The sequence below is a fragment of the Rousettus aegyptiacus genome, unplaced genomic scaffold (assembly GCF_014176215.1).
Source record: "Rousettus aegyptiacus isolate mRouAeg1 unplaced genomic scaffold, mRouAeg1.p scaffold_m13_p_3, whole genome shotgun sequence".
Lineage (NCBI taxonomy): Eukaryota > Metazoa > Chordata > Mammalia > Chiroptera > Pteropodidae > Rousettus > Rousettus aegyptiacus.
Window position 1 is genome coordinate 62113239 of NW_023416306.1, and position 23724 is coordinate 62136962.

The 23724-nt window shown below is 41.1% G+C and overlaps 3 protein-coding genes and 1 pseudogene across 3 annotated transcripts; 3 read left to right on the plus strand and 1 right to left on the minus strand.

Moving 5' to 3' along the window:
- Window positions 1–768: 768 nt before the first annotated feature.
- On the plus strand, window positions 769–1350 carry LOC107518583 (interferon omega-2-like). Its single transcript, XM_016140872.2, has one exon. The coding sequence runs from the start codon at window positions 769–771 to the stop codon at window positions 1324–1326; it is 558 nt and encodes a 185-aa protein (XP_015996358.2). The 3' UTR covers window positions 1327–1350.
- Window positions 1351–5925: 4575 nt separating this feature from the next.
- On the minus strand, window positions 5926–7718 carry LOC118600392. The gene is made up of 2 exons (XM_036217984.1): window positions 7531–7718; window positions 5926–7393 (listed from the first exon to the last, which is right to left on the minus strand). Exons 1-2 carry the CDS (start codon window positions 7546–7548, stop codon window positions 6683–6685), a joined length of 729 nt encoding a protein of 242 aa, XP_036073877.1. The 5' UTR covers window positions 7549–7718; the 3' UTR covers window positions 5926–6682.
- A 4307-nt stretch (window positions 7719–12025) lies between these two features.
- On the plus strand, window positions 12026–12632 carry LOC107511568 (interferon alpha-1-like). Its single transcript, XM_016146037.2, has one exon. It carries the CDS (start codon window positions 12026–12028, stop codon window positions 12593–12595), a length of 570 nt encoding a protein of 189 aa, XP_016001523.2. The 3' UTR covers window positions 12596–12632.
- A 9368-nt stretch (window positions 12633–22000) lies between these two features.
- Window positions 22001–22542, plus strand: LOC107506693 (annotated as a pseudogene).
- Window positions 22543–23724: the final 1182 nt, after the last annotated feature.

Consider the following 23724-nt stretch of genomic DNA (forward strand, 5'->3'; position numbering starts at 1 on the left):
TAGATAGAACTAGTATTACTGCTAAATACTGGCACAACTGAATAGCACCGCAGACAAGTTACACACGGTGGAAAGAAAGGGCAGCATCTGTTGTAGGTCTGATCATGTGGACCCCATGAAGCATAAGCAGACGGACCTGCAAGAATGTGTTCTAGAAGAAAAAGAAACATCCCAGAACCCATTCCATCATGATCATCAGCCTGTGCTGTGAATAAAATGAATCCCAGTCCTTGGTTCTAAAGAGCTTATTCACTATACATGGTCTGTTACCAAACAAAACACACAAACACATTGGGCTGAGGCAACCTATCATTCCATGTAAGGCAAGGAGGGTAAAAGCGCTACCCAGGGTCAAGGCCAAGTTCTCTTCTAACACAGAAAAGACCAATTCTTACGTAGTAAAAAATCTACACGAGCATGTGCATGTGTGTGTGAAATTACCTATCTAAACACACTCTGATTTTAGGACAAAGTCTTTTCTTGGTTGATATGTATTCACTTGGAATGATACATCTGAAGATTCCTGGGAAAATTAAGCTTCCATTGCAAAATTCATAGTGTAGACTGATGACATCTTCTTAGACCCCACAGAGAACACAAACATGAAAACAAAAAAAGGAAGTAAAAGTATAGAAAATGTTTAGAAAGTGAAAATTATTGTGTTCTCTATTTAATGGCCATGCTTAGAAAGAATGTCATCACAGAACCTAGAGTCCAAGGCTTCCCCGACTTGCAGCTCAGCCAGGCCAGCAACATCTCCGATTCAGCATGGCCCCCCCGCTCTCTCTACTCGTGGCCCTGCTGGTGTTCAGCTATGGTCCCGGTGGGTCTCTGGGCTGTGACCTTTCTCTGGACCACGTCCAGGTCAGCAAAGAGAATATCGCGCTTCTGCACCAACTGCAGAGAATCAGCTCTTTCCGCTGTCGGAAGGACAGAAAGAACTTCGCATTGCCACGGGACATGGTGGATGGCAGCCACTTCCAGAAGGCCCAGGCCATCACTGTCTTCCACGAGATGCTTCAGGAGACCTTCGACGTCTTTGGCACAGAGCACTCCTCTGCTGCCTGGAACACGACCCTGCTGCACGGGCTCCTCAGTGCACTCTATCGGCAGCTGGAAGACCTGGGCACCTGTTTGAAGCCGGAGATGAAGGAAGCAGAATCTGCCCTGGGAATGGAGGACTCCACATCAGCCGTGAGGAGGTACTTCCAGGGCATCCATCTCTACCTCAAAGAGAAGCAGTACAGTGACTGTGCCTGGGAGGTTGTAAGAGTGGAAATGAGGAAAGCCTTCTCTTTATCAACACACTTGCTAGAAAGGTTATGAAACCAGGATGGAGACATGGACTCACCTCGACATGATTCTCATTGGTGACTGTCCCATATCATGCTTGCATGTATAAGATTGGTCATTTCGAAAATGTCTTTCTGCTTAAGTCTCAGAAATTACTACCTCGATGCCTGATTGCTTGCTTATTTATTTGTTTGCTTGTTTATTTATAGTTAATTTATTGCAGACCTTCTTGCATATTTCATTTTTAAAAACTGATGTAATGATATGTCCTTTACATCGTGTTAAAATACACAAAACATGTTTACCTCTCTATGTTAAGTTTGTTTTTGCTTCATTATTAAATTTCTATCTAAAAACTTCTGGAATTTACGTATAAAATCAAAATTCGAACCCTTGTTTTGTAACTGATAGTAAAAAATGGGTCGCATAATGTCTTAGCTCATTCATTCCATTCAGATGACGTGTAGAAGCTGAGTGTCTAATTTCAAACTGTGTAACTCTGGTCAACAAATACAGGTTAATACAATAAATATGGATAGCTCCTATTATGTTTATACTTTGTTTCCCTGAAAAGGAGACTAAAACAGTACTGAGGTTTCAATTATATTAAATACCATGAAGCGAAAGAAAAGAAAGGAACAAAGAATAAACATGCCATAAATGTTAGATACAAAGGAGAATGAAAAGGAAAAATAGCATCAGATGTCCTTTCTAACTAGGGGACATGTTTGTGCAGAAGTCGTACTGTCATTTGGGAATATGGCTGTATGATGAACAAAACTGCGATGGGGAAGTATTAATTAGGGATACCTTATTGCATTTCGTGCAGTAGTTAGGGCATCAGAATGCATGCAGTCACTCAGAGTGGACAATGAGAAAAGGACCTAAACATAATCCTGCAGACCCTCAGCATTTACGGGTTGGGTAGAATTGAGGCACTGAATTGAGGCAAAAGGTACTGAGGGGGTGGGGGACAAGTGAGCTAGAGGATGAACATGGAAGGGTAGAGTGACAGTACTGAAGTGAAGGAGTGTGCATTTCAAAGACACAGTGGAGCTTGCAGGGCCGGTGCGCATGAGCTCCCCAGTGCGCCCGGAAACAGACACACTTGGTGTCCTGAGGATGATCTGGTTTAATAGAATGAATGAGACACAAACCAGAGGGGACTGCATAGAAGAGGAAATACAAGAATGGGAATTTGAGACACCGTGGATAAAAACTAGGTACCTAAGCTAGTTTGTGGAGCGGAGGAGTGAAAAACAAGATGTCTGCAGGAGAATGTGGATTACGTCATCCCTGTACAGTTTTGCTCCTATTTTCTCAGAATCACTTTCATAGAACAGCTCTATAGGCACAAAACTTATGAACATTTTCAATGTTTGACTTATTTGACATAAACTCTGGCCTGCCCAGTTTAGAGTTTATGAGCAGCCCATCCTGCGTGATTACTTTTGGTCACTGAGCTTGTCAGGACTGCCGTGAGGCCTTCCCTGACAGCACACGTTTATGGGATAGTCCCGATTTCATTCATGGCTGTGAAGAAAACGGGGGAAAAAATGTACACTGTAAAGTGTCCATGAAACATCTGAAGACAGATTTCTCACTGATACAAGCATATGTGAATTGGGGACCTCCAACAGTGTGCATCTGGAGATATTAATCTGCAATTGCTTATGCAGTTTTGGAAACTGTGGCAGAATTGATGTCGCTGCTTGTGAGCAGAGTCTAGGGTGCGAAGATGACTTATAGCTTATGACAAAGTTCAACTTTGAAAGCGCGAAGGAAAGCCTGCAGAGATCACAGAGATGGAGTAGCCACGGCACTTAGGATACAGCAGAGGAGGAAGGATCTTCGGAAAAAGAAAACAAAACACATGAGAATCTCAGAAGATGAAACTTACTTATTCTTCACATGAGATATGATTCTACACTGAAACTCGATTCTGTCAGGACACGTGTGATCCAGAGGAATTCACGTAACTTCCTGAGCCTCAGTTTTCTCAAGTGTAAAGTGAGGAGGAAATAATCCTAGAGCTGTTGTATTAAACAAAGTAGAACATTTAAAAGCACTTAGCAGGGCACCTTCCACCGAGTAGGGGCTTAGCACGTGATGGCTGCTTTCGTATTGTTTCATGTAGCTCTATGAACTGTCCTCTCCCCCTCTGCAACTGACTAGAAAACACTGGCCATCTAATAAATGGAAGTAGGAAACAGTGGCTCATCACATCAGTGTCAGTTTATGCATAATAGTATAATATGTATGCAATAATATAGTATACAGGTACGTATGTATGTGCATAGTATAAATGTATATACTACATATATGATAATGGAGACTATATATCAAATGCTACATATCTTAATCCATATCTGTATGTAGTGTTCATTTGTTGATTCTGGTAGCTGGCACCTCCTTCTCCAATCTTTTCCTGGATCCCCGGTCCTTCACTGCTAGGACTTCCTACCTCTGCAGTGTGGAAATGCCCAGCGTGCTCTCCTCATTCACTCCTCATGAAGCTGTCAAATTCACATTTATACAGCTCCTTCCTTTACCATTAAGGTTTCTGGCTTATGCCAATTCTCCCTGAGGATTATAAACCCACCAATTAAAAGCCAAAGTTGAGTGAAAGTTCTGGGTTTTCCAGAATCTTTCATTTGAGAGGCATTTTTTTTTTCCTCCTGTGAATACTGTTAGGAAGAGGGAATGTCCCTGTTGCAGTAGCTGTAGCTCCAGCAAAAGGGAAATAGAATGTGGGCTCCATTTTACTCTGTGGACCATTAAAACATTTACAAAGGAAGAGTGCCATCTCTTTCTAATTGCTGATCGGATCCAGGGAGGAATTTCAGCTCTTTATTCTGGAGATGTTGAAGGTCTTCTGGATCATCACATGCAGGAAGAGGTGGCCTGAGATTTCTGGACCTGGCTGCCATCCAGCTCCCTCTGAAAAATCTTGCAAACATTCTTGTCCCTGAGGCGGGAAACCAAGCACGATTCTCCCCATTTGGTGCACAAATGTGAAGGTCCCTGGTTCTGGGCCAGGTCACAACCAAGGGTGCAGACAGAGCTGGAAAACATCATTCTCGGTATCATCAGTGAAGAAGTTCCTGAGGCCCTGGTGAGCTACGTCAGACACTGTGTGGCTGTGGGAGCCTTATCTGGAGGCTCTCAGCTCCTTCTTGGTAGTGAGATTCTCGGATAGACCAGGATGATCATTTTTTGTATTTATCTCAATTTTGTTTCCATTTTCCCCTGCAACTTCTCTTCTATTTATGGGCCTCAGAGAATGTCAAAACTTGAACACTTCTGTTAGTTCATGACAATGGAAATCACATCATGAATGGAAAATGACAGGAGTCTCAATCTAATAGGATGTGTTCACCAAGGTGAGACCAAGGTTGCAATAAACACCCACATATCATCCTATCTCTGTTTTTAATTCTAATAAGAGTAATTTGAGGTTTGATCCTGGCCTTAATTGCAACACTTTTTAAGTTGCATTGAAATAGTAGTGGCCTCACATCTCTGCATTTTCCTTTGAAGGGGCAAAAACACTAGATTTGAATTGTCTGCATTAATTTACAAGAGCCATAGCTCATGTTTTCTGAAGCGGTCTTCACATAAGAGTTGCATAAACCTGAACACTAAGGGTTAATTCATACAGTTCTCTGCCTTCTGTCACTCAAAATGTATAGAGTACCCACGTGGAACAATGTGCTTCCGGGTTGGATCCTGAAGACTAAGAGAAGGTTAGCGACTGCCCTCCAAGGAGCCGGGGAGACACACATTAGAGACAAGATTGAGATAAAGCACTAGAAAGCTCAGGGCTGTTGCAAGCAGATACTTAGATCCAACTGAGAGGCAATAGAAAGCTTCACTTTCTGACAAAAGCTGTGGATCCTCAATTTCGATGACATCAGATTTTCATTTCCTCTTCTGAAACACTGAGGCAACCTCAGTAGTGGTCACACAGGAAATTGTAAAGACCAAATCAATGAAATTTACATAGGACAGGCTGAGATATTGAATGTAGTGAGTCACAGCTGCCTTTGGTATTAGCGTAACACACAATAATCAGAACAGCCCATTTTCAGCCAAGTCTAGGCACAAGGAGCTTGGAGTACACGTCTTGTAATACTCTCAGGGGTGTGCACATTGAGGTCCCCATAAACGAAAACCTGAAAGAGGGGATTGTTGTAGGCCTATGAAAAAACAGAGCCACAATTTCCACTCTTAGCTCAGTGCCTGAAACATTCATAAGACAAACTTTCCAGCGCACTTAAAGCTCTTTGCAGAGAACCATTCTGGAGGAAAGTAGGCTGACAGAAAATAGGGCTCTTTTTGAATCGTAAATATGAGTAAAATAATCCCTTCCCTCGTTTCTACATTCAGATTCCCTGTGGCGATATTATGTTAATGCATAGATTGCATTAAAACGTTTCACAGGCCATGAAAACAAAAAAGAAAAAAAAGAAAAAAGAAGAGGAAGTGTGGAGGCGCGTTGGATGATGGGAAATGAGACATTCTCAGGTTTGGAGTCACTGACTATCACAAGAGTCTAATTTGAAAGCTATTTTTTGGGTTAGTAGTGGGGTAAATTAAAGAGAGTCTTTCACTCAAGCACAGCATTTTAGAATTCAGCAAATCAAAGTAATTCAAGTAATACTCCAAATAAGTCTAGACAATGAAAATTATTGCTCACTCATGTATTGTCAACAAAGAATGCATCAACATTTTAAAGACACGATGTGACCTTGCATTTGCAAGTGCTGAGAGTCTTACAAAGGAAGGGGGTACCATGGGAATCAAATCTGGGCATTTTCCACTCAGTTCATACAAAGTTCTGAACACCGAGAGTTCATTCGTACTGTTCTCTCATTCTGTCACAAGAAAATGAAAAAACCTGACCTGCTAAAGTACCTGTCTTCGACTCCTAATACACAAAACTAATTTTCTTTTTAACAATACAGTCCAAGTGGAGCCCTGCGAAAGACGTTTCGGTAACGGGAAATTAAACAAAAATTGGGACTCTCACTGAGATACAAGAAATTGTCAAACATGGTACTTCTCTCAGCTGCAAACAACTTAAAAAAACAATCTGGAAAGCATCAACGAGTTTGCTTCCATGAAAGCTAAGAAAGGAAAATTAAGTTCTTGTTTTGGTAGAAACAAAACACCGTTGGAAGAAAGTTCTATCGAGTTTAATAAAATGCTGTTTTAACCGTGTTAATGTGAAAAAATATTAAATGTTACCTTTGGTATTTAAACATTCAAATGCTTTACTATTTTGGAAAGTCTAAATAGATGCCGTTTTAACGTTGCCTTTTTCAGTGTCTCAGTACCTCGCTCCACCACTTTGGAACGCTGGAACGTTGAAAATTCAGCGCGAAAGTCACAGGGCCTCAGCGCAGCGGGCCGTCCGCGTCCCCGGCCTCCTGCCCCAGGGAGGCCGCGCCCGACTCCCTGCGACGGCGTCCTCGTCTCCGAACCCGGCGGCATCGCGCCCAGAAACCATGCCGCTCCTGTAAAAACGGCGAAACACGCTCTGATTGCCGGTCACACATTCCTCAGTGAACGGAGTTTTCGTAAAAATGGGCTCCCCGGAGTCGATGGGCGAAAGTAAAGCCCCACACTCAAAGGAAAGCGCAGAAAATGCGAGGCTCTGTGCTCGGGACCGAAGAAAACGTCCCCGGCCGGGCCAAGGCAGAGCTCCGTCCGCAGCAGTCAGCGCCGGGGAGACGAAGCCTTTCCACAGACTATTAAAGCGGAACCAAGGTGCTCGATGCGGCTGCGAAAGCCTTTCTCCAGCGCTGCCCGCCCGCCAGACCAAAAAAAAAGCTCCGCCAATCCTTCGTTTCCTTCGCCGAGCGTCCGAGAACGCCGCCTGCGCGCCCTCTCGTGGCCCGCCGGGGAACCACGCCTTCCAGGCGCTCAGCAGTAGAACCTTTGCGCTCTTTCTCGGCGCTCGCGCGCCCCCTGGCCGACGACTAGTGAAGCACCGGCAATCTCGATGGCCCAGCGCTGTTCGTGGCTGGCGGCCGGAGCGATGCTCAGCTCCATCCTGGTTTGCTCCCTTGCTGGAGACGTGCCTTGGATGCACAGCCTAGAAAACAGGAAAATCGTCAGTCTTTTGAGAGAGCTGGAAGCTATGCCCTCTCACTTGTGCCTGAATGACAGAACCGACTTCAAATTTCCTTGGGAAAGAGGGAATAGCGCCCGAGTCCAGAAGACACGACGCACCTGTTTCCACCATCTCATGCTCCAGCAGATCTTCCACCTGTTGAACGCGGCGGACAGCCATGCTGCTTGGAACCGCACCCTCCTCTCTCAACTACTCTCTAGGCTTCATCACAGCCTAGAGCAGCTGGACCGGACAAACGAAGGAAATCTGCTTTGCTCCGATTTGGACATTCTTGTCTGGAAATACTTGCAAGGAATCCATCACTATCTGAAACAAAAGAAGTACGGCACCTGTGCTTGGGAAGTTGTCAGAGTCGAGATCACAGCGCGCCTTATTCTCATGTGACGATCCTCAAAGAAAAGTTAAAATGCAGAAGAAAGTTATAGCCGTAACCCTCTTTATTCAATCACCTACGTTGCTAAGTAGAGAAACCATCTCAACTCACATTTCTGCACCAGCAGAGAGATATCGGAATCTAAAATCATGGGGTCGTTTAAAAAATATATTGTATATCACGAATCTATAAAATTATGCTCGGAGTGCAGAACATAATTTATTTTCTTTCTAATATAAATTATATTAGAATATTTAAATCGGTCCAAATTTTCTTTGTGTGTGTGGGAGTAGTGGGAGGGGATATTTACCCTTTCTAAAGTGTAAAGTCTGGTTATTTTAAGGAAAGTTATCTCAAGATGGTATTTGTTGGAAAGACGTGCGACATTTAGGTTGATGCTAGCTTTTCTAACTGATGAACAGAAAGCTATCCAGAAAATTATCCATACTGTTATCATTATAGGAATTGTCCTCCTTAGTGTAAGTCCAATGTGGACATTTCTGAGCAGATGACTCTTCAGATTGGCTGTCCCGCAAACCATTTTTCAAGTTCAAGGGTCCCCTCTATTTTGTGACATTGCCATCCATATTCAACATGTTTTTCCCAATTTGTCAGTGATACCTGAGTCTATACCACTCAGTGGTAATGGGAACTATTTTGGTAGATCACGTGGTTTGTTTTCAAAAGCCAAGGCTGTACAGGGCAATATCAGTTATGCTCACATTAGTTTATGTGAATTTATCCTCATGGGTTGCCAGAATGCAAAGAAGTCGAGCAATAGATTCTAATCTAGTGACTAATAGAAGGGGAGAGAAGTTCAGTAGGTCCACTCTTCATTTTTATGCTATTTGTACCTATGCTCTTTAGGTTGGAAAAAAAGAACCCACTGTGTTTGCTGCATACACTTTATCCCCAACCCCAAAAATAAGAATTCAAGGTCTTTTTCCTGAAACTAAACCCTGCAGGAGATGATTGATGTCACTAGTTAGAGTTCATAGCATCATTGATCCTTTGAAAGCAGCATTTGGGTTCCCAAAGACAGGCTAATAAATTGGAAAACCACCACACGTGTGGGATTGAGGTCTCAGAACACCTTGAGGGAGACAAGGAAACTCTGATCAGGTTGTTGCCCAAGGGCACTTGAGAATCAATGATTTCAAAGTGGAGCGTGAGTCTTCCATTCGCGACCATGTCTATGATTCTCACCCTGATAGTCTCAATAAGTAAAGTAGAAACTTCAAAATATCTCTGCAACCAAACAATGTTTTTAAATACTATCTCACAGAATATTAATTTCTTCATAACTTCCTTTGTAGGATTAGGACGAGTTTACAAGGTATCTCTGATTTACTGTCCTCTCGATTCCAAACTATCTAGTAGATGGTGGTGTTAATCTTTCTCTTACTATTACCTTCATGATTCTCTTGATGAATATTAATTGGCTCCTGAGATGATAGGGACTGGAGTAGGCACCTAGGACTCACATTTAGGTAAAAGGATATCTCTCTCCTTAGGTATTTTCTAGACTTCTAGGATGCACTCTAAGAAGAAAATAGGTCAGGTCATGTGTTAGACTATTCAAACTCCATTAGCTTGTAAGGAGCAGACATTTCCTGCTCACATTCTAGAGGCAGAAATTCAAATCAGGGTGTCAACAAGGTTGGGTTCTGGTGAGCGCCAGCTTCCTGGTTGCATACCGCTGACTTCTCCTGTATCCTCCAATGGCAGGGAGGTGATGGATCTGCCTCAGGCCTTTTGGACGAGGCCACTAATTCTATTCAGGAGGCTCCACTCTCATGCCCTCATTAATTCACAAGGACCGCATCACGTGACACCATCGCTTGGGCTTGAGACTTCAACAGATACATTAGGTGGTCATGTACACATTCAGACTACAGCAGGTCATGGAAATTCACATGCCTGGCATCTCAATGTGAGAATATAGTGATGCGTAGAAAAGAAGAATTAGCAATTTGTAGGCAAGCGCTTCAGACTGTGGACTGAATATGCAAACTCTTGCTATTTGGGCAGAAGGAATATTCGAATTACACAAGCTAAATTTTTGAAAATCAAGAAATATGGTCCAGTAGCCCACAGAGATGGATGGAAGTAACAGAAAGCATGTGATCCTTTATCAGTCTTCGTGAGGGGTCTCCAAAGAACCTTAGGTGTTTGCCGCCCCCATGAAGAAACACCAGAACGCAATGCGGTCAGTTGGCCTGGTTGTTGTGAGCTGTGTGAATCGAGACACTTTGAGTTTAGATAGGTGACTCTTAAGTGACACCAGCTGGTTACTTTTCTATTACAACAAAGTACAGGTAAATTAAAGATGATGTCATAATTGTCAGTTGAATATAATGCTAGGCAAAGGCTGAACATCATGCTGCTATTTCTGCAGCTTAAATGCCTAGAGCCAATATGTACCTTAAAAGAAGTACAATTTTAGTGGTTTAGACAATAGGGAAACTGGGCATTATTGATAGCTATATGGGTAAAGTGGAAATATTAGCCATGGTCTATTAAAATCCAAGCAAGTATGGCCACGATGAAGCAAAATAGCTTGGTCTTTCCTGAATCCGTTCTAGTAGAAAGTGAAAATCTTAGGACCTGCTTCAGTGAAAATTACTTCATGAGCGATCGGCCTGGGCCTGATGCCAAGCATGACACAGAGAATCCGACAGAGTCCAGTGACTAAAGAGCTGACTTAGCAAGGATGCCCTCGTACCTCCTATTTAAGCAGTAGGAATCTAGAGGGCTGAGGCAACATAACTTCTCATACAAACTAAAAAGTCTTTGAGATCAAAGCTAAAACTCAAGTCTTTACATATTAATAATTAATATTTATGCAGTTCAATCATCTCCAGAGATGGTTTCCTTTTGTTCGAGCAGAATAAACTTGATTGGAAACTTAATACGAAAATACAAAGAAAGAGTCAACTGGATGATGTTGTCTGAATCTTGAGCTCTCTTTGGGGGTAATATTGCTCCCAAAGGTGTGAATAGTAGTTCTCCTGGGTGTGAACAAATCCTAGGTATTTCAATGGATTGTGGTGCTCCAAAGCTCAGCCCTATCAACAGAATCTTCTCCCTTAGTATTTATTTTTCTCTTTGCTTTTCTTGTGTATCATATGAGAAGTATTGGCATTCAGCTCAGGGAAGATACACACAACATATGCAAGGTTATTGCTACAAACCTGTGGTGACTCGCTGGCTCATTGGAAGACTTTTCTTCCATCATCTGTTTGATCTCAAACTCTTCCCGCGAGAGGTGGCCTTTTCTTACTCAGGAGTTGCATTGTGGACATTGTTTATGTTTTTACCTCACTGTGACGTGTGTTTTGAGAATATAGTGCAAATAGATGACATTTAATAGTTAGCTCTCCTAAAGTTAGTCAACGCATCATCAACTATGTCAAGTGTAAGCAGAAAAAACTGTTGACAATATCCAGATGAATATCTAGCGGCTAGTGGACTTAAAACTTACTTTCTAATAAAAAGCAAGAGTAAAAATTAAGAACCTACCTAAAATGAATGTTAAGAAAATAATTTAATTTACAATGATATTGAGCGATTTTGAATGATTTTAAAACATATCTATACATTGCTATTACTTTATAGGATTAGATACATTTTTATTTGAATATGCAATTGGATACATCTCTATGTAGTAAATATGTTACATTAAAAATCACTCTGAAAACTCAGTTTTGAGGTCAAACTCAATTAATCTTACTTAAAATTGAATCTGATGTTTATGAAATAGACATTTTAATTATACTAAATGTCAGTAGCTTTTAAATTTAACTTGTAATGTAAATTTTTTACATATTTATTTTAATTCTTCACTGAATAAAAAAGTAAACTTTACACATTCTTTTTAATATATAAAGTACAGATATAAATACAGTACATAAATACATATACCATACATCTGGGTTAAGTTTTCTTGGAGAGTTCAATTAGGAAAATTCCCGAAAAACTCTGTAGGTAAGGTTCAATAATGAAAAAAAATGGTTGAGAAACAGTGCTCGGAACCTATTTAGAAAGTGCATAAAGGAAAGCAAAAGCAGAAGTAGAAAGTGAGGGGAACATTCAGAAATTGAAAACTCACATGTTCCCTATATATGATACATGCACAGAGGCAGGTCTTCACAACCTAGAGCCCAAGGTTGGCAGTGTCATCCAGCGCAGCCAGGCCGGCCTCATCTGCAAGATCTCCAATGGCCCTGCCCTGTTCCTTCCTGATGGCCGTGGTGGTGCTCAGCTGCCACTCCATCTGCTCTCTGGGTTGTGACCTGCCTCTGACCCACAGCCTGGTCAATAGGAGGGTGTTGATGCTTCTGGGACAAATGAGGAGAGTCTCTCCTTTCTCCTGCCTCAAGGACAGAGAAGACTTTGGATTCCCCCAGGGGGCGTTTCATGGCAACCAGTTCCAGGAGGCTGAAGCCATCGCTGTTGTCCACGAGGTGACCCGGCAGACCTTCCTCCTCTTCTGCACAGAGGCCTCATCCGCAGCTTGGGATGAGACCCTGCGAAGCAGATTCTGCACTGGACTCTATCAGCAGCTGATCGACCTGGAAGCCTGTCAGACGCGGGAGGTGGGGGCGGAGGAGACTCCCCTGCTGGATGAGGACTCCACACGGGCTGTGAGGAGTTACTTCCAGAGACTCTTCCTCTATCTGCAGGAGAAGAAACACAGCCCTTGTGCCTGGGAGATTATCAGAGCAGAGATCATGAGCTCCTACTCTTTATCAACACACTTGAAGGAAACATCAAGGAGTAAGGATTGACACTGGTTCAACATGGACATGGTGCTCACTGACTAAATGTCACGCTTCTCTTGTTTTGCCATGTCAGAGACTCTCTTGTAACCACGACATGAACGGAATCAATTTGTCCAAAGTTTTCAGGGATTATATCAACATCATGTCCCTCTCTACCGATGTCCATGCTGATGTATCTATTTTTCTATTTAAATATTTATTTATGTATTTATTTATCTTTTTATGTCTATATTTATCATTTATTGTATTTAAGTTTTTTTTTAATATGATCTGCATGTACATCTTTACATTGTGATGATATGATAAATATGTTCTTTTATCTACTTAATTTGGTAGTCTCGCGTTTATTAAAAATTTACCACTGTGGACTTTTCGTATTCGTTTAATCTGAAAAAGAAGCACCAAGCTTGTTTCTGCCACTGGATTTAAAGAAGGGATGGCACAATTCGTTTACTCATTATATTATATTCAAATGATAAGTAACGATTGATTTTCTCTAAGCCAGGCTGTGTGTTGCCCTCAGGGTGGAGAGGTGAATGAAACAAATACATTTCCTTCTCTCCTGTATCTTTGGGTTTTGTATGAAAGAAGCCTAAGAACAATAATCAAAATATTATCATTTACGTTCAATGCTATGATGAGAAGAAGGAAAAACAAATGCCTTCTCTCACCGGCAGCTAGGGTGACGAATGCCAGGAAATGCAGACGAAAGTAGATGTCCTCTAGAGTTGACTGGGAGACATGTAAGTGCAAATGTCCATTGACAGTTGGACATGCGTGTTGCATTATACAAGGAATTCTATGGCTGGAGGTCCGTATGTGGTCAGAAAAAGCTGGAAATTCATGTGGTCATGTGTGTGTTGGGGGGACAGTGTAGAATGAGATGCAGACTTAAAGTTGATTCTCAGGCTCAAAAACTTTTTAGAGAAGAGCTACAAAGAAAACAGAGGTAAGTCTCCCATACCTTAGAAGAGCAAGACAGAAAGGTGGTAAGAGTGCATTAAGAAAATAAATGTGCTTAGAAAAACATCGGTGGACTCATAGAAGATGAAGATTGACACTACCCACCACATCAGGAAAATGGAAGGCACTGGTGACCTTAATGGCTTGATAGAGAAAAAGTTTTTAAAGTACATGATAGTGTCAATAAGATAAGAGAAGATAGTGACACTGAAGTGGAGAAGGACATAGTGTGGAATCTGGAAAAGAATTTGGGTGTGGTTTTTGTGACTCATTTTCCTTTTTGGACAGTATATTAGTTTCTGGGTGATTTTGTGTAATTGATGTACTAGTAAATCATATCGATATGTTTAATATTGTATTTATTTTAAATCATGACTTATTTAATTCCCTACAATGATAATTTATCATGTCTTACTAATACTACTTTGTATATAGTAAGCCACTCAATTTTTTTCAATTTGTCAGGCAGGAACAGATAACCATTTCAATCCTTCATCAAAATATCTAATTACTGCTGACAGTGCAATGATTCCTGCAATTACTTGCTTTATTAATGAAGTTACTTAACTTCCATAATTGTGACACTGGTTTACTATAGAAGCTTTATAACATATCTTCTTTTCTGTATAGCTAATTTGATAAGTAGTTTTCAATATGACTCTAGCAATTTTTCTCAATTTTATGAATTGCCAGTTGCATGTGAATGCTAAGATAAGCAAATTATCAAGGATATAAATACTGACAGACTTCCTTTAAAATTGAAATGGGAAGCTGGATCAAGCAATGACTTCATCAACACTTAAGGTTAAGAAATTGGTCAAAATCAGCTGAAAACGTAAAATGAACAATGGAAATCCATAGCACAATAGAGAGTTGTACATAATTCGGGAGTGTAAGCAGATTTCACATAGATAGCAGAAATACAGAATAGAAAACTCGCAACATTACCCTAACTCACAAGACAGAATTTTTCACTGAAATTTCATTCTGCTTGGACACATGTGTTATGTTGAGCAACCCACTTTATCTTTCTAAGCCTCGGTTTTCCCATCATAAAAAGGGTTCAAATATTTATATAGTTTTCATGACTATATAAAACTAGTCATGCATTTTAAGGCACTTAGCATCACATTTTCCATAGAGAAAGAACTTAAAATACGATCGGTATTTTCCTAGATTTCTTCCAACACATAAATATGAGAATGTAATTTGTCTCTCTTTATAACATTCTTAGACCCTATGTCCTATTTTTCATTAACTGACCTCCAAAGGAGGAAGCCTAAAAAAAATCAGAATTCTGTCCGGAATTCAAGGAAAGACTCAAAAATTATCGTTCCTCATTCAAAGAAGTGTCTCATTTTTTCAGTGTAGAAATGGTGGCTTGTAGTAATATTAACGTTAATCCGAGAAGGGGAAAGAAATGTCCGCTTACCGGGCAAAAGAACATGTTATTGTAAGAGAGTCTAGCTCCTAGTACACTCCCTCTTTCCCTTCCTACCCAGCAAGCCAGGATACATTCCATATCAACAGTAGTTTTCCTTACTCTCCAAGGAGAAAACCTCACAGATCATTCATCTCTTACCTCTCTGCCCATTCACGTGACTAACTGGTTTCTGTTCTTTTGTGGTTTCACTTTGGGGATTTTCTAAAAAGCAGAACATCACATGTAGAAAGCCAAAGTTAAATAAAATTTCTAGGTTTTGCAGGAACATCTGCAGAAGAGGCTCTCCTTAATGTCCCTGGAGCATGATGTAACAGTAGCTGTAGCTAAAAGGAAACTGAAAGCAGGATCCAGCTTGTGGGTGGGCCAATGCAACACCTCTCAGGGTACACAGCCCCCTGGTGGCCACGTGGGACAAGGGGGCGACCAAGACTAGAGTGCTGGCTGCTGCTCTAGGCAGAAATCTTGCCGCTGTCTGGGGATGTCCCTTCATGCTACTAACAAAGATCCTTCTTGGCAATAGTAGATTCATTTGCAGTCACAAATCTGTTTCCTAACCCCTTGTCTATTACAAAGAAAAAGAGTCTCCAAGTGTCCACCTTCAGGCAGGGCATGGGCTCTTTGGGTTCGGACAGGTTAAAGGACAGAGAAAACGTGTTCCCTCTCTACAACCTACTGTGCAGACCACAGCCTCCCTGTGAATCACCCCTTTCACATACTATGAAACTCTGGGGGCAGGTAGAGCTGATAATCTGGGAATAGATCTCAATGGTAAGCAGAAATATCTCAACATTAATTCCATGACTCTCGATAGTACCCTTTTAGTTTCACAGATTCATTCCTAATATCTGACTTCAAGCATTATTAAATAGTAGTGTTTTCTCATTGTCACGTAGAATAACGATCCTGACATCTCTTTCACTCCATAATGAAACCTCTGCATAGTTAACAAAAAAAGAGAAGTAAGTCTAATACAAGCTAAGGAAGGTGAATGAATAGACATTGTTACCTGAGAGCTGGCGATATTTTATTTATTCAACTATATCAATTGGTACTTCTTGAGAGAAATTTCTGTAATCAACACAATCTTTTCATTGAGGTATTTCACCAGGAAGTGTGTGAATTCCTCAGGGCGCAGGGAGGGCCTGCAACTGTGGAGAGGTATCAAATCCTTTCCTTACATACCACACTAAACATTTGGATTTGCTGCTCTCCAGCTTGGGTTTGGCCAGGGCCCTGCTTACATTTCACCACATTTTGAACATCAATTTCTTCTTAGCATGCTAATCATCCTGGAACTATTTATTGAAAACTTCTTTCCGCCATATTTGTATCAGATATATCCTTTACCTTAGATTAGATAATACAATTTCGGATTGTACAACAGGTATTTTAATAATTTGTTTACTCTGTTTCTGCCTTTACTACACTGTTTTGAGTATTGCTACTCTAATCTCACATCATTTTCTAGATGAGATAGGTGTGCCAAGAATTCCTCTGTTCTCCAACACCATACGCATTCTTTCTGATTAAGTGTGCTTCATCTACAATGTGGAGAGCATCCCTTTCACGAAAACCACAGGCTCTTGAGGGTGCACACATCACCAAATGGCAATGAAGTGACTAGTCTGGTTTAATTCCTTCTTCAGGTTGAAGGATGAAAGTGGATCAAGGAATTTCTCCTCCACAACCTCTAAGGTAAACAAAAGCTAAAAATCAGCAAAACAAAGCAAAATAATAGCATGCAGCAGTAAAAAGAAGAGAAAAATGTATTTGGAGGATAAAGCCTATTTTCAACTATGGAAATGGAATGGAATCCTAAACTATAAAACTTGTCGAATACCTATGGTATGCAATATAGGATTATGATTTGAATCTTGTTTTCTCCAGCAATTGTGTAATCCTGAAAAATTCACTTAACTCTTTCACTGAGCCCCAGCATTCTAAAGTTTAATATTTCTAGAATTACTGTGAGTGTTAAATAAATTAAAACATCTTAAAAGACTTAAAAGAGTTCCACAGAGGTCGGCTTAAGTCTGGCAACTTTTTTTAGTTGTTTTTTTTTTTTTTTTTTTAAATATTGATATATAGGTAACAGCAAACTCTTCCACCTCTCAGTAATGACCTGCAAAAATATGACAGTCTAAAAAATGAAAGTCTGGGGAGTGTTGTGCACACTGAATGACTATGGTCACTATTCACACGGAAGACAAGTTGGATTTGTATATACAGTTAGGAAACGGCAGCTTGCTTAAATATCTAGAAGAGAAGTTGGTTTTCTACACTGAGGTGAAACATATACCACACGTTTTAATACTTCGTGGCGCACTTCGGCCCTCCCTCCTTGCTTTTCTGAAGCACAGTCTGCTATTCACATATGACGTCATTTACTTCCTCTCCAAGGTAGAAATTCCCAGCGTGCTCTCCTCACTCATGCCTTCGCCTGCACCACCCATTCACATAGCCCTATCCTGCTCCTCTGTGGTTTCCGGCCACCACTTTCCCTTTAAGAGCACAAAGCTGCAAGTTAAAAGCAAAAGTTGAGTTAAAGTTCCAGGTTGTCAGAAACTCCTACTTTAGAAACAATTTTGCCCCTTCTGATGAGTAGTTTTAGAAATGAGACATTTCCTTGTTACAATGCCGTAAATAGCAGCTGTAGCTTAACGGAACTAAAAGTGGGATCCTTTACTGTGGGGACTAAGAAACATCTACAGAGGAAGCGCGCCACCTATTGGCCAAGGGAGACAAACACATCGACCAAGTCTGCGAAGAGGCGAATTCTTGTCCTGGACAAAACTTTTTCAGACCTTTGTAAAGAGACTGTCCTGGAAAGAACTGATTTCTGAAAGATAGTTGGAAAAGTTACTGCCTTAGTTTTTATATCTTCTGGAGGAAAATCCCCCCAGTTTCAAGCAGGGCATTCCGTCTATGGGAAAACTGCAGCTATGTGGGGAGAGTCAGAATGTGTGTGTTTCTTGCCTCCAGGCTGTTCAGCTGTCCAGGGCCTCTTGAATCATGTGTCCCTTTACTGTCCTTGTTGGCCACTTGGAGCCTTAAAGCCTGCCTTTCTGGATAAATGAGAAGAAAGGTAAATCAGGAAATAGGTCCTGTTTAAAGGTGCATGAACATGTTCTCAATAGTAAGTTGATAATTTTCAAATTCATTCCTACTCCCAGATCATGTCCCTTGACTTCATAATCAGGAGAAATTCTCCTTTTCACTTTGCATAATGATGCCACAGGCATCCCTTGCACCTTGACTCAGTAGTAAGAGAAACCTAGCTTAAAGGAATTTCAGAGGATACGATTGTTGCCAAATGACAGGCCTGGAAGTATCTGTTTGGGTAGAATGGAGAGGTGTTAAGGGCATCTAACCTGCAGCTGAAAAAGTTCATCAGGCAGTGTGTGCCAATTGCTCATTTTGCAGGGATCTGATTCTCAAATTTCTACTTTAGGTTACAAACGTTATCTTTACAGAGCTTCTGTCCAATTGATGGGGTAAAGGGCTCTCATTTGCATGTTTAACGATTTTATGACTTGCCTCTCTTTGTTCCTCCACCACTTGTAGGAGACCATATAGGAGCAGGGCTACAGGACTTTTTTTGGGATTCACCTTGCTCTGTCTTTGTTATTTCCTACCAACTTTCAAATATAACTGCTGCCACTATTTGGTGCTCTTTTTTCCTTTTTTCTTCTCTATTTTCTTTTCTTTCTTCTTTGTTTTTTTTTTTTTACTGTAATCTTCCCTTTTTGTTTTTATTTTTCATTTATACTCTTGGGTACAAAAGTTTATCATTGGTTCTATATCGGTGCCTTTCTCTAAAAGCCTTTATATATCCATGTCTTCTGTCATATCTCAGAGTTTCTCAATATTTGAAGATGTAGGAGGACTCGGTTGCAAGTCTGAATGTCTGGGCAGGGTGAAGGGGACTGAGCTTGAGCCAGCTGAAGACTCCTCACAGGTCCCTCATTGCAGGGCAAGCTTACACCCTGAGGCTGAGAAGAGGCCTCCAGTGCCACTGGATGAGCTGTGAGGGATCACAGCACAGCACCAGCTAGAAGTTGCCAAGGTTTCCCAGCGTCAGCAACTAGAGTATGTGCAGACGGGTGTGGCCATGCCTCCACCCTCCCACCAACTGATTCTCATACTCTAGAGATCAAGATCCCTCTGATGTCCAGTCCTATAGAAAAGCCTTTCCTACATGTCTACAACCTTGACTTTGGAACAAATCTAGGAGCTCATCTGTGTCCCTCCTGAGATGGTTCCATGTCTGATTCCATCAGGAGGTGCTGCAGGACTCACGTTTGGTCAAAAACAACAGCGCATATCTAGAAACAGGAAGGAGATGGAAGTCAGCAGCAGCTTGAGGACTTGGAAGGAGTACAGAGACCTTTATTGTATGGAATGCAACAGGCAGGCCCTCAGGAGGTGGAATGATTCCAATGGGCAGCACAGAGTCAGCTGTTTTTCCAGATCATTCTTATTCAGATGAGGAGGAGATCCATGTGGATTCCCTGAGCACAAACTTCTCCCACCCATACGTGGCCAATAATGGTGTCCCTGGGGCCGGTGACTCTGATACCACAGTACCTGCTGAGTGTTGGAAGGAACGAGGGTTACTCCAGTGCAAGCTGCAAACTTCTGTTTCCATTTGCAGAAAAATCTACTCCCTTATAGTTATTTCAAAGGAACTGTGTCTACTTTCCTTAGTATTTAAAGTCAGTCAGTCAGTGACACTCAGCACACGCCTGTTACAATACAAAACAGTAGACAACAGTCCTTTGGCATTTGAAGTGATGCTCGAAATCCTTTATCACTACACCATTCCTGATCTTTCGATTTCATGCCATGGCCTCTGCATGGATTATAAATACCACATCCATTTCAATCCTTCATTTCTTTTAACAGGCTCTTCCAGACAAGTCAATATCTAAAATCTCCTGAAGGTTTTGACGTTGGATTTTAGTACCTTCAGAATAATCCATCCTTCCAGATTTATATTTCTTTCCAAACAGTCCAAATGGAGTTACTGGAAAGATTGAATTAATAGCTTCAAAGATCTTGGAATAGTTGCGGGTCCATGGTTAGCATGCAATAAATTCTGGTGTTTTCATTTAAAATATCATCATCAATATTTTCCAGATTAAGAGCAGACTCTTATCTTTAATTTTAGATTTCTAAGGCAATCTTTAAGTTGCCTGAGTGGATTTCTTAACCAGATAGACTGCAGGCAAAGGTTACTATTCCAGTTTACAACAGAGAGTGTTGTTAGTGTTCTGGCACCTGGGTTCAGGTTGCCACTCTTTTGAGAATTGGTTGGTGTGACTCCTCTCTTCTCTCCTCAGAGCTGATTTCACATGTGGATTGAATGAAAGAAGAATGAAGTGGCTGGTTTTGCAAAGCCGAAGGTAGGTCATGGATCAAAACGCAGTCTTCTTTGAGCCTCTGGCAGGGGCAGCCTTTTCCCCATTTTGAGTAAGTCCATGCTGGCTTTCATCCTTCCACTCTCCACACCACCAGTCCCCATCTTTGCTTCACTAAGTTTTGCTAACTTAGACTTTGTCATTTTGTCAGTAGGAAAGTCACTTTCCTTTTTTCACATTCATGACATTCAGAATTACGTTGTTTTATTTCTTGCCCACAAACGATTTTCTAGTTTTGCTTTCTAAGAAAGTTGAAATGAAGTCTTGAAGTTAGAGAGAAAAACGGTGAAGCCCCTTTGCAATTCAGTTACTTCCCCTTCTTTGCATTAACCTCAGAGTGAAACAGAAAGTAATGCCAGATGAGCAAGAGAGACTATGCCCCGTAAACCACTATGGAAATGAAGTTTTTAAGAACCTGTTGTTCTTATCTAAATTTAAAATGGAATAGCAGAAGTAATTTGTAAAAAGGCTATTTCTTTTTGACATAATAGACTGAGCTTCACTACCTGTATTTTGAGTGTGACACAGAAGACAAACAAAGCAGCGCATTAGAAATATGCAGACTGAATGAGCAACTGAAGTTCACCAGTTTCTGTTCTCTAAGTTTCTACTGAGAGACATCATTGCATCTCTTGTGCCCAGCTCAGAAACTCTGACTATAACAAGTGTTCACAAATTTAAGTAATAAGTCTTACAAAAAAGCTGTTTTGGCAAAATGAAAATTATCTGCCTAGTAAAGGCAAAATGATTACAATTAGGTAACAAATCCTCTATTTATAGACAAAATTAGCTTTGCTATCAGCATGGGGGGATGCTGACACTCTTACACATGGGGACATGGGTCAAGAGAGGTGGAGGTCACCCCTGACAACTAGGACCCTTTACACAAACACTCCAGCAGGAAGGGCAAGGATCCTGGTAGGTTATTATTTTGCCTATAGACACAAGCCCTCCACAGCAGGGTAATTCTAGAGTCCTCAGCATGTGGTCTACCTGCCCTCAGGGAATAAGTCCAGGAGAGTCTGGGTTGAGGACGCTTTGGCACTCCCGAGGAAAAGGGTTTCTAGAAGTGGCATCTCCCTCATGAGTCAGGTGGTGTTGGCAAAATAAAATGGTCTTGGGATTAGAATCCCCACACCTACATGCCTCAGAATAGAACTAGTATTACTGCTAAAATACTGGCACAGCTGAGCAGCACCGCAGACAAGTTACACACGGTGGAAAGAAAGGGCAGCGCATGTGTGTGTGTAATTACATACCTACACACGCTTTTGACTTTAAGACAAAAACTTTTCTCATTTGATTGATATGTATTCACTTGGTGTGATACACTTGAAGTTTCCTGGGAAAATTAAATTTCTATTACAAAATTGATAGTGTAGATTGATGACATTTTCTTCGACCCCACAGAGAACACATACATGAAAACCAAAAAAAAGGAAGCAAAAGTATAAAGAAATATTTAGAAATGAAAATTATTGTCTTCCCTATTTAATGGCCATGTTTACATTGAAGGTCATCAGAGAACCTATAGTCCAAGGCTCCGCATACTTGCAGCCAGGCCAGCAGCACCCCCGATTCTCCATGGCTCCCCTGCTCTCTCTACTTGCTGCCCTGCTGGTATTCAGGTATGGTCCCGGTGGGTTTCTGGGCTGTGACCTGTCTCAGGACCACATCTGTGTCAGCAAGGAGAACATTGTGATTCTGCACCAAACGCAGAGCTCCTTTAGTTGTTGAAGGACACAAAGAACTTCAGATGCCCCCAGAAGATGGTGGATGGCAGCCAGGTCCAAGAGGCCCAGGCCATCTCTGTCCTCTACGAGATGCTCCAGGAGACCTCCAAAGTCTTCGGCGCAGAGCACTCCTCTGTTGCCTGGAACATGACCCTGCTGCATGAGCTCCTTAGTGGACTCCACTGGCAGCTGGAAGACCTGGGCACCTGTTTGGTGCCAGAGATGAAAGAAGTGGAATCTGCCCTGGGAATGGAAGATCTTGCACTGGCAATGAAGAAGTACTTCCGGGGCATCCATCACTATCTCAAAGAGAAGCAATACAATGACTGTGCCTGGGAGATTGTCAGAGTGGAAATTAAGGAAATCCTTCTCTTTATCAACAAAACTTGCTAGAAAGGTTATGAAATCAGGATGGAGACTCCAAGGATTCTCATGTTGGTTGAGCTACATCATACTTGCACATATGTCATCAGTCATTTCCAAAGGGTCTTTCTGCTTTAATCACAGAAGTTACTAAAGTTAATTCAGCAAATCTTTTGTCTTAGTACTAAGCAAGACTATGTTACAAATTCAGTTTCTGGGGCATCAGTCCCTAAGAGGTAGCTGCCTTGATGCTTGATTGCTTTAAATTAATTAACTAATTAATTAATGTTTGTGTTTATTTATTATTAATTTATTCCACTCCTTCCTGCATCAATCATATTTGTAATATTTAAAAATCAATGTAATTACATGTTGATCTTTGCATTGTATTAAAATTTACACATGTTTACCTTTCTATGTTGTTTGTTTTTGCTTTATTATTAAATTTCTATCTAAAAACTTCTTGAATTTATTTATAAAATCAAAATCCAAACCCTTGTTTTGTAGCCGATAGTGAAGAATGAGTAGAAAAATATCTTTACTCATTCATTCCTTTCAGGTGAAGTGTAGAAGTTGAGTGTCTAATTTCAAACTGTGTAAGCATCCTCAAGAAATCCAGATAAATAAATATGGATAGTTCTTGATGTGTTGAACTTTGTGTCACAGAAAAAGAGACAAAAGCAGTAATAATGTTAATTTCAATTACATTAAACACCATGAAGAGAAAGAAAAGAAAGGAATGAAGAAGAAACATGCCAGAAATTTTAGGTACAAAGGAGGTTGAAAAGGAAAAATAATATCAGCTATTCTTTCTAAGGATTCTGGAATATGAGTTTGTGCCACTATCTTATTGGCAGTTGGGAATATGGGTATACAATGAACAAAACTACCATAGGGAAGTATTAATTAGGGATGCTTTATTGCATATCTGGTAATTAGGGCATCAGAATGGAATGAAGTCACTCAGAGAGTGGATAATAAGGAAAGGACCTAAACATTATCCTGCAGACCTTCAGCGTTTAAGGGTTGGGCATGCCGTGACCTGCTTGGCTAGACAGTTAATGTACCTGAGAGGGGGCGACAGAAGGATGGAGAAAAACACAGAGACAGTATACACAAAAGGTGAGGCCAGGTGGGACACTAAACTCTGCTCAGATACAGTGATTCCAAGGCAAGCTCAGCGTGTTTATTAAACACTTTTGAAGGTCAAGG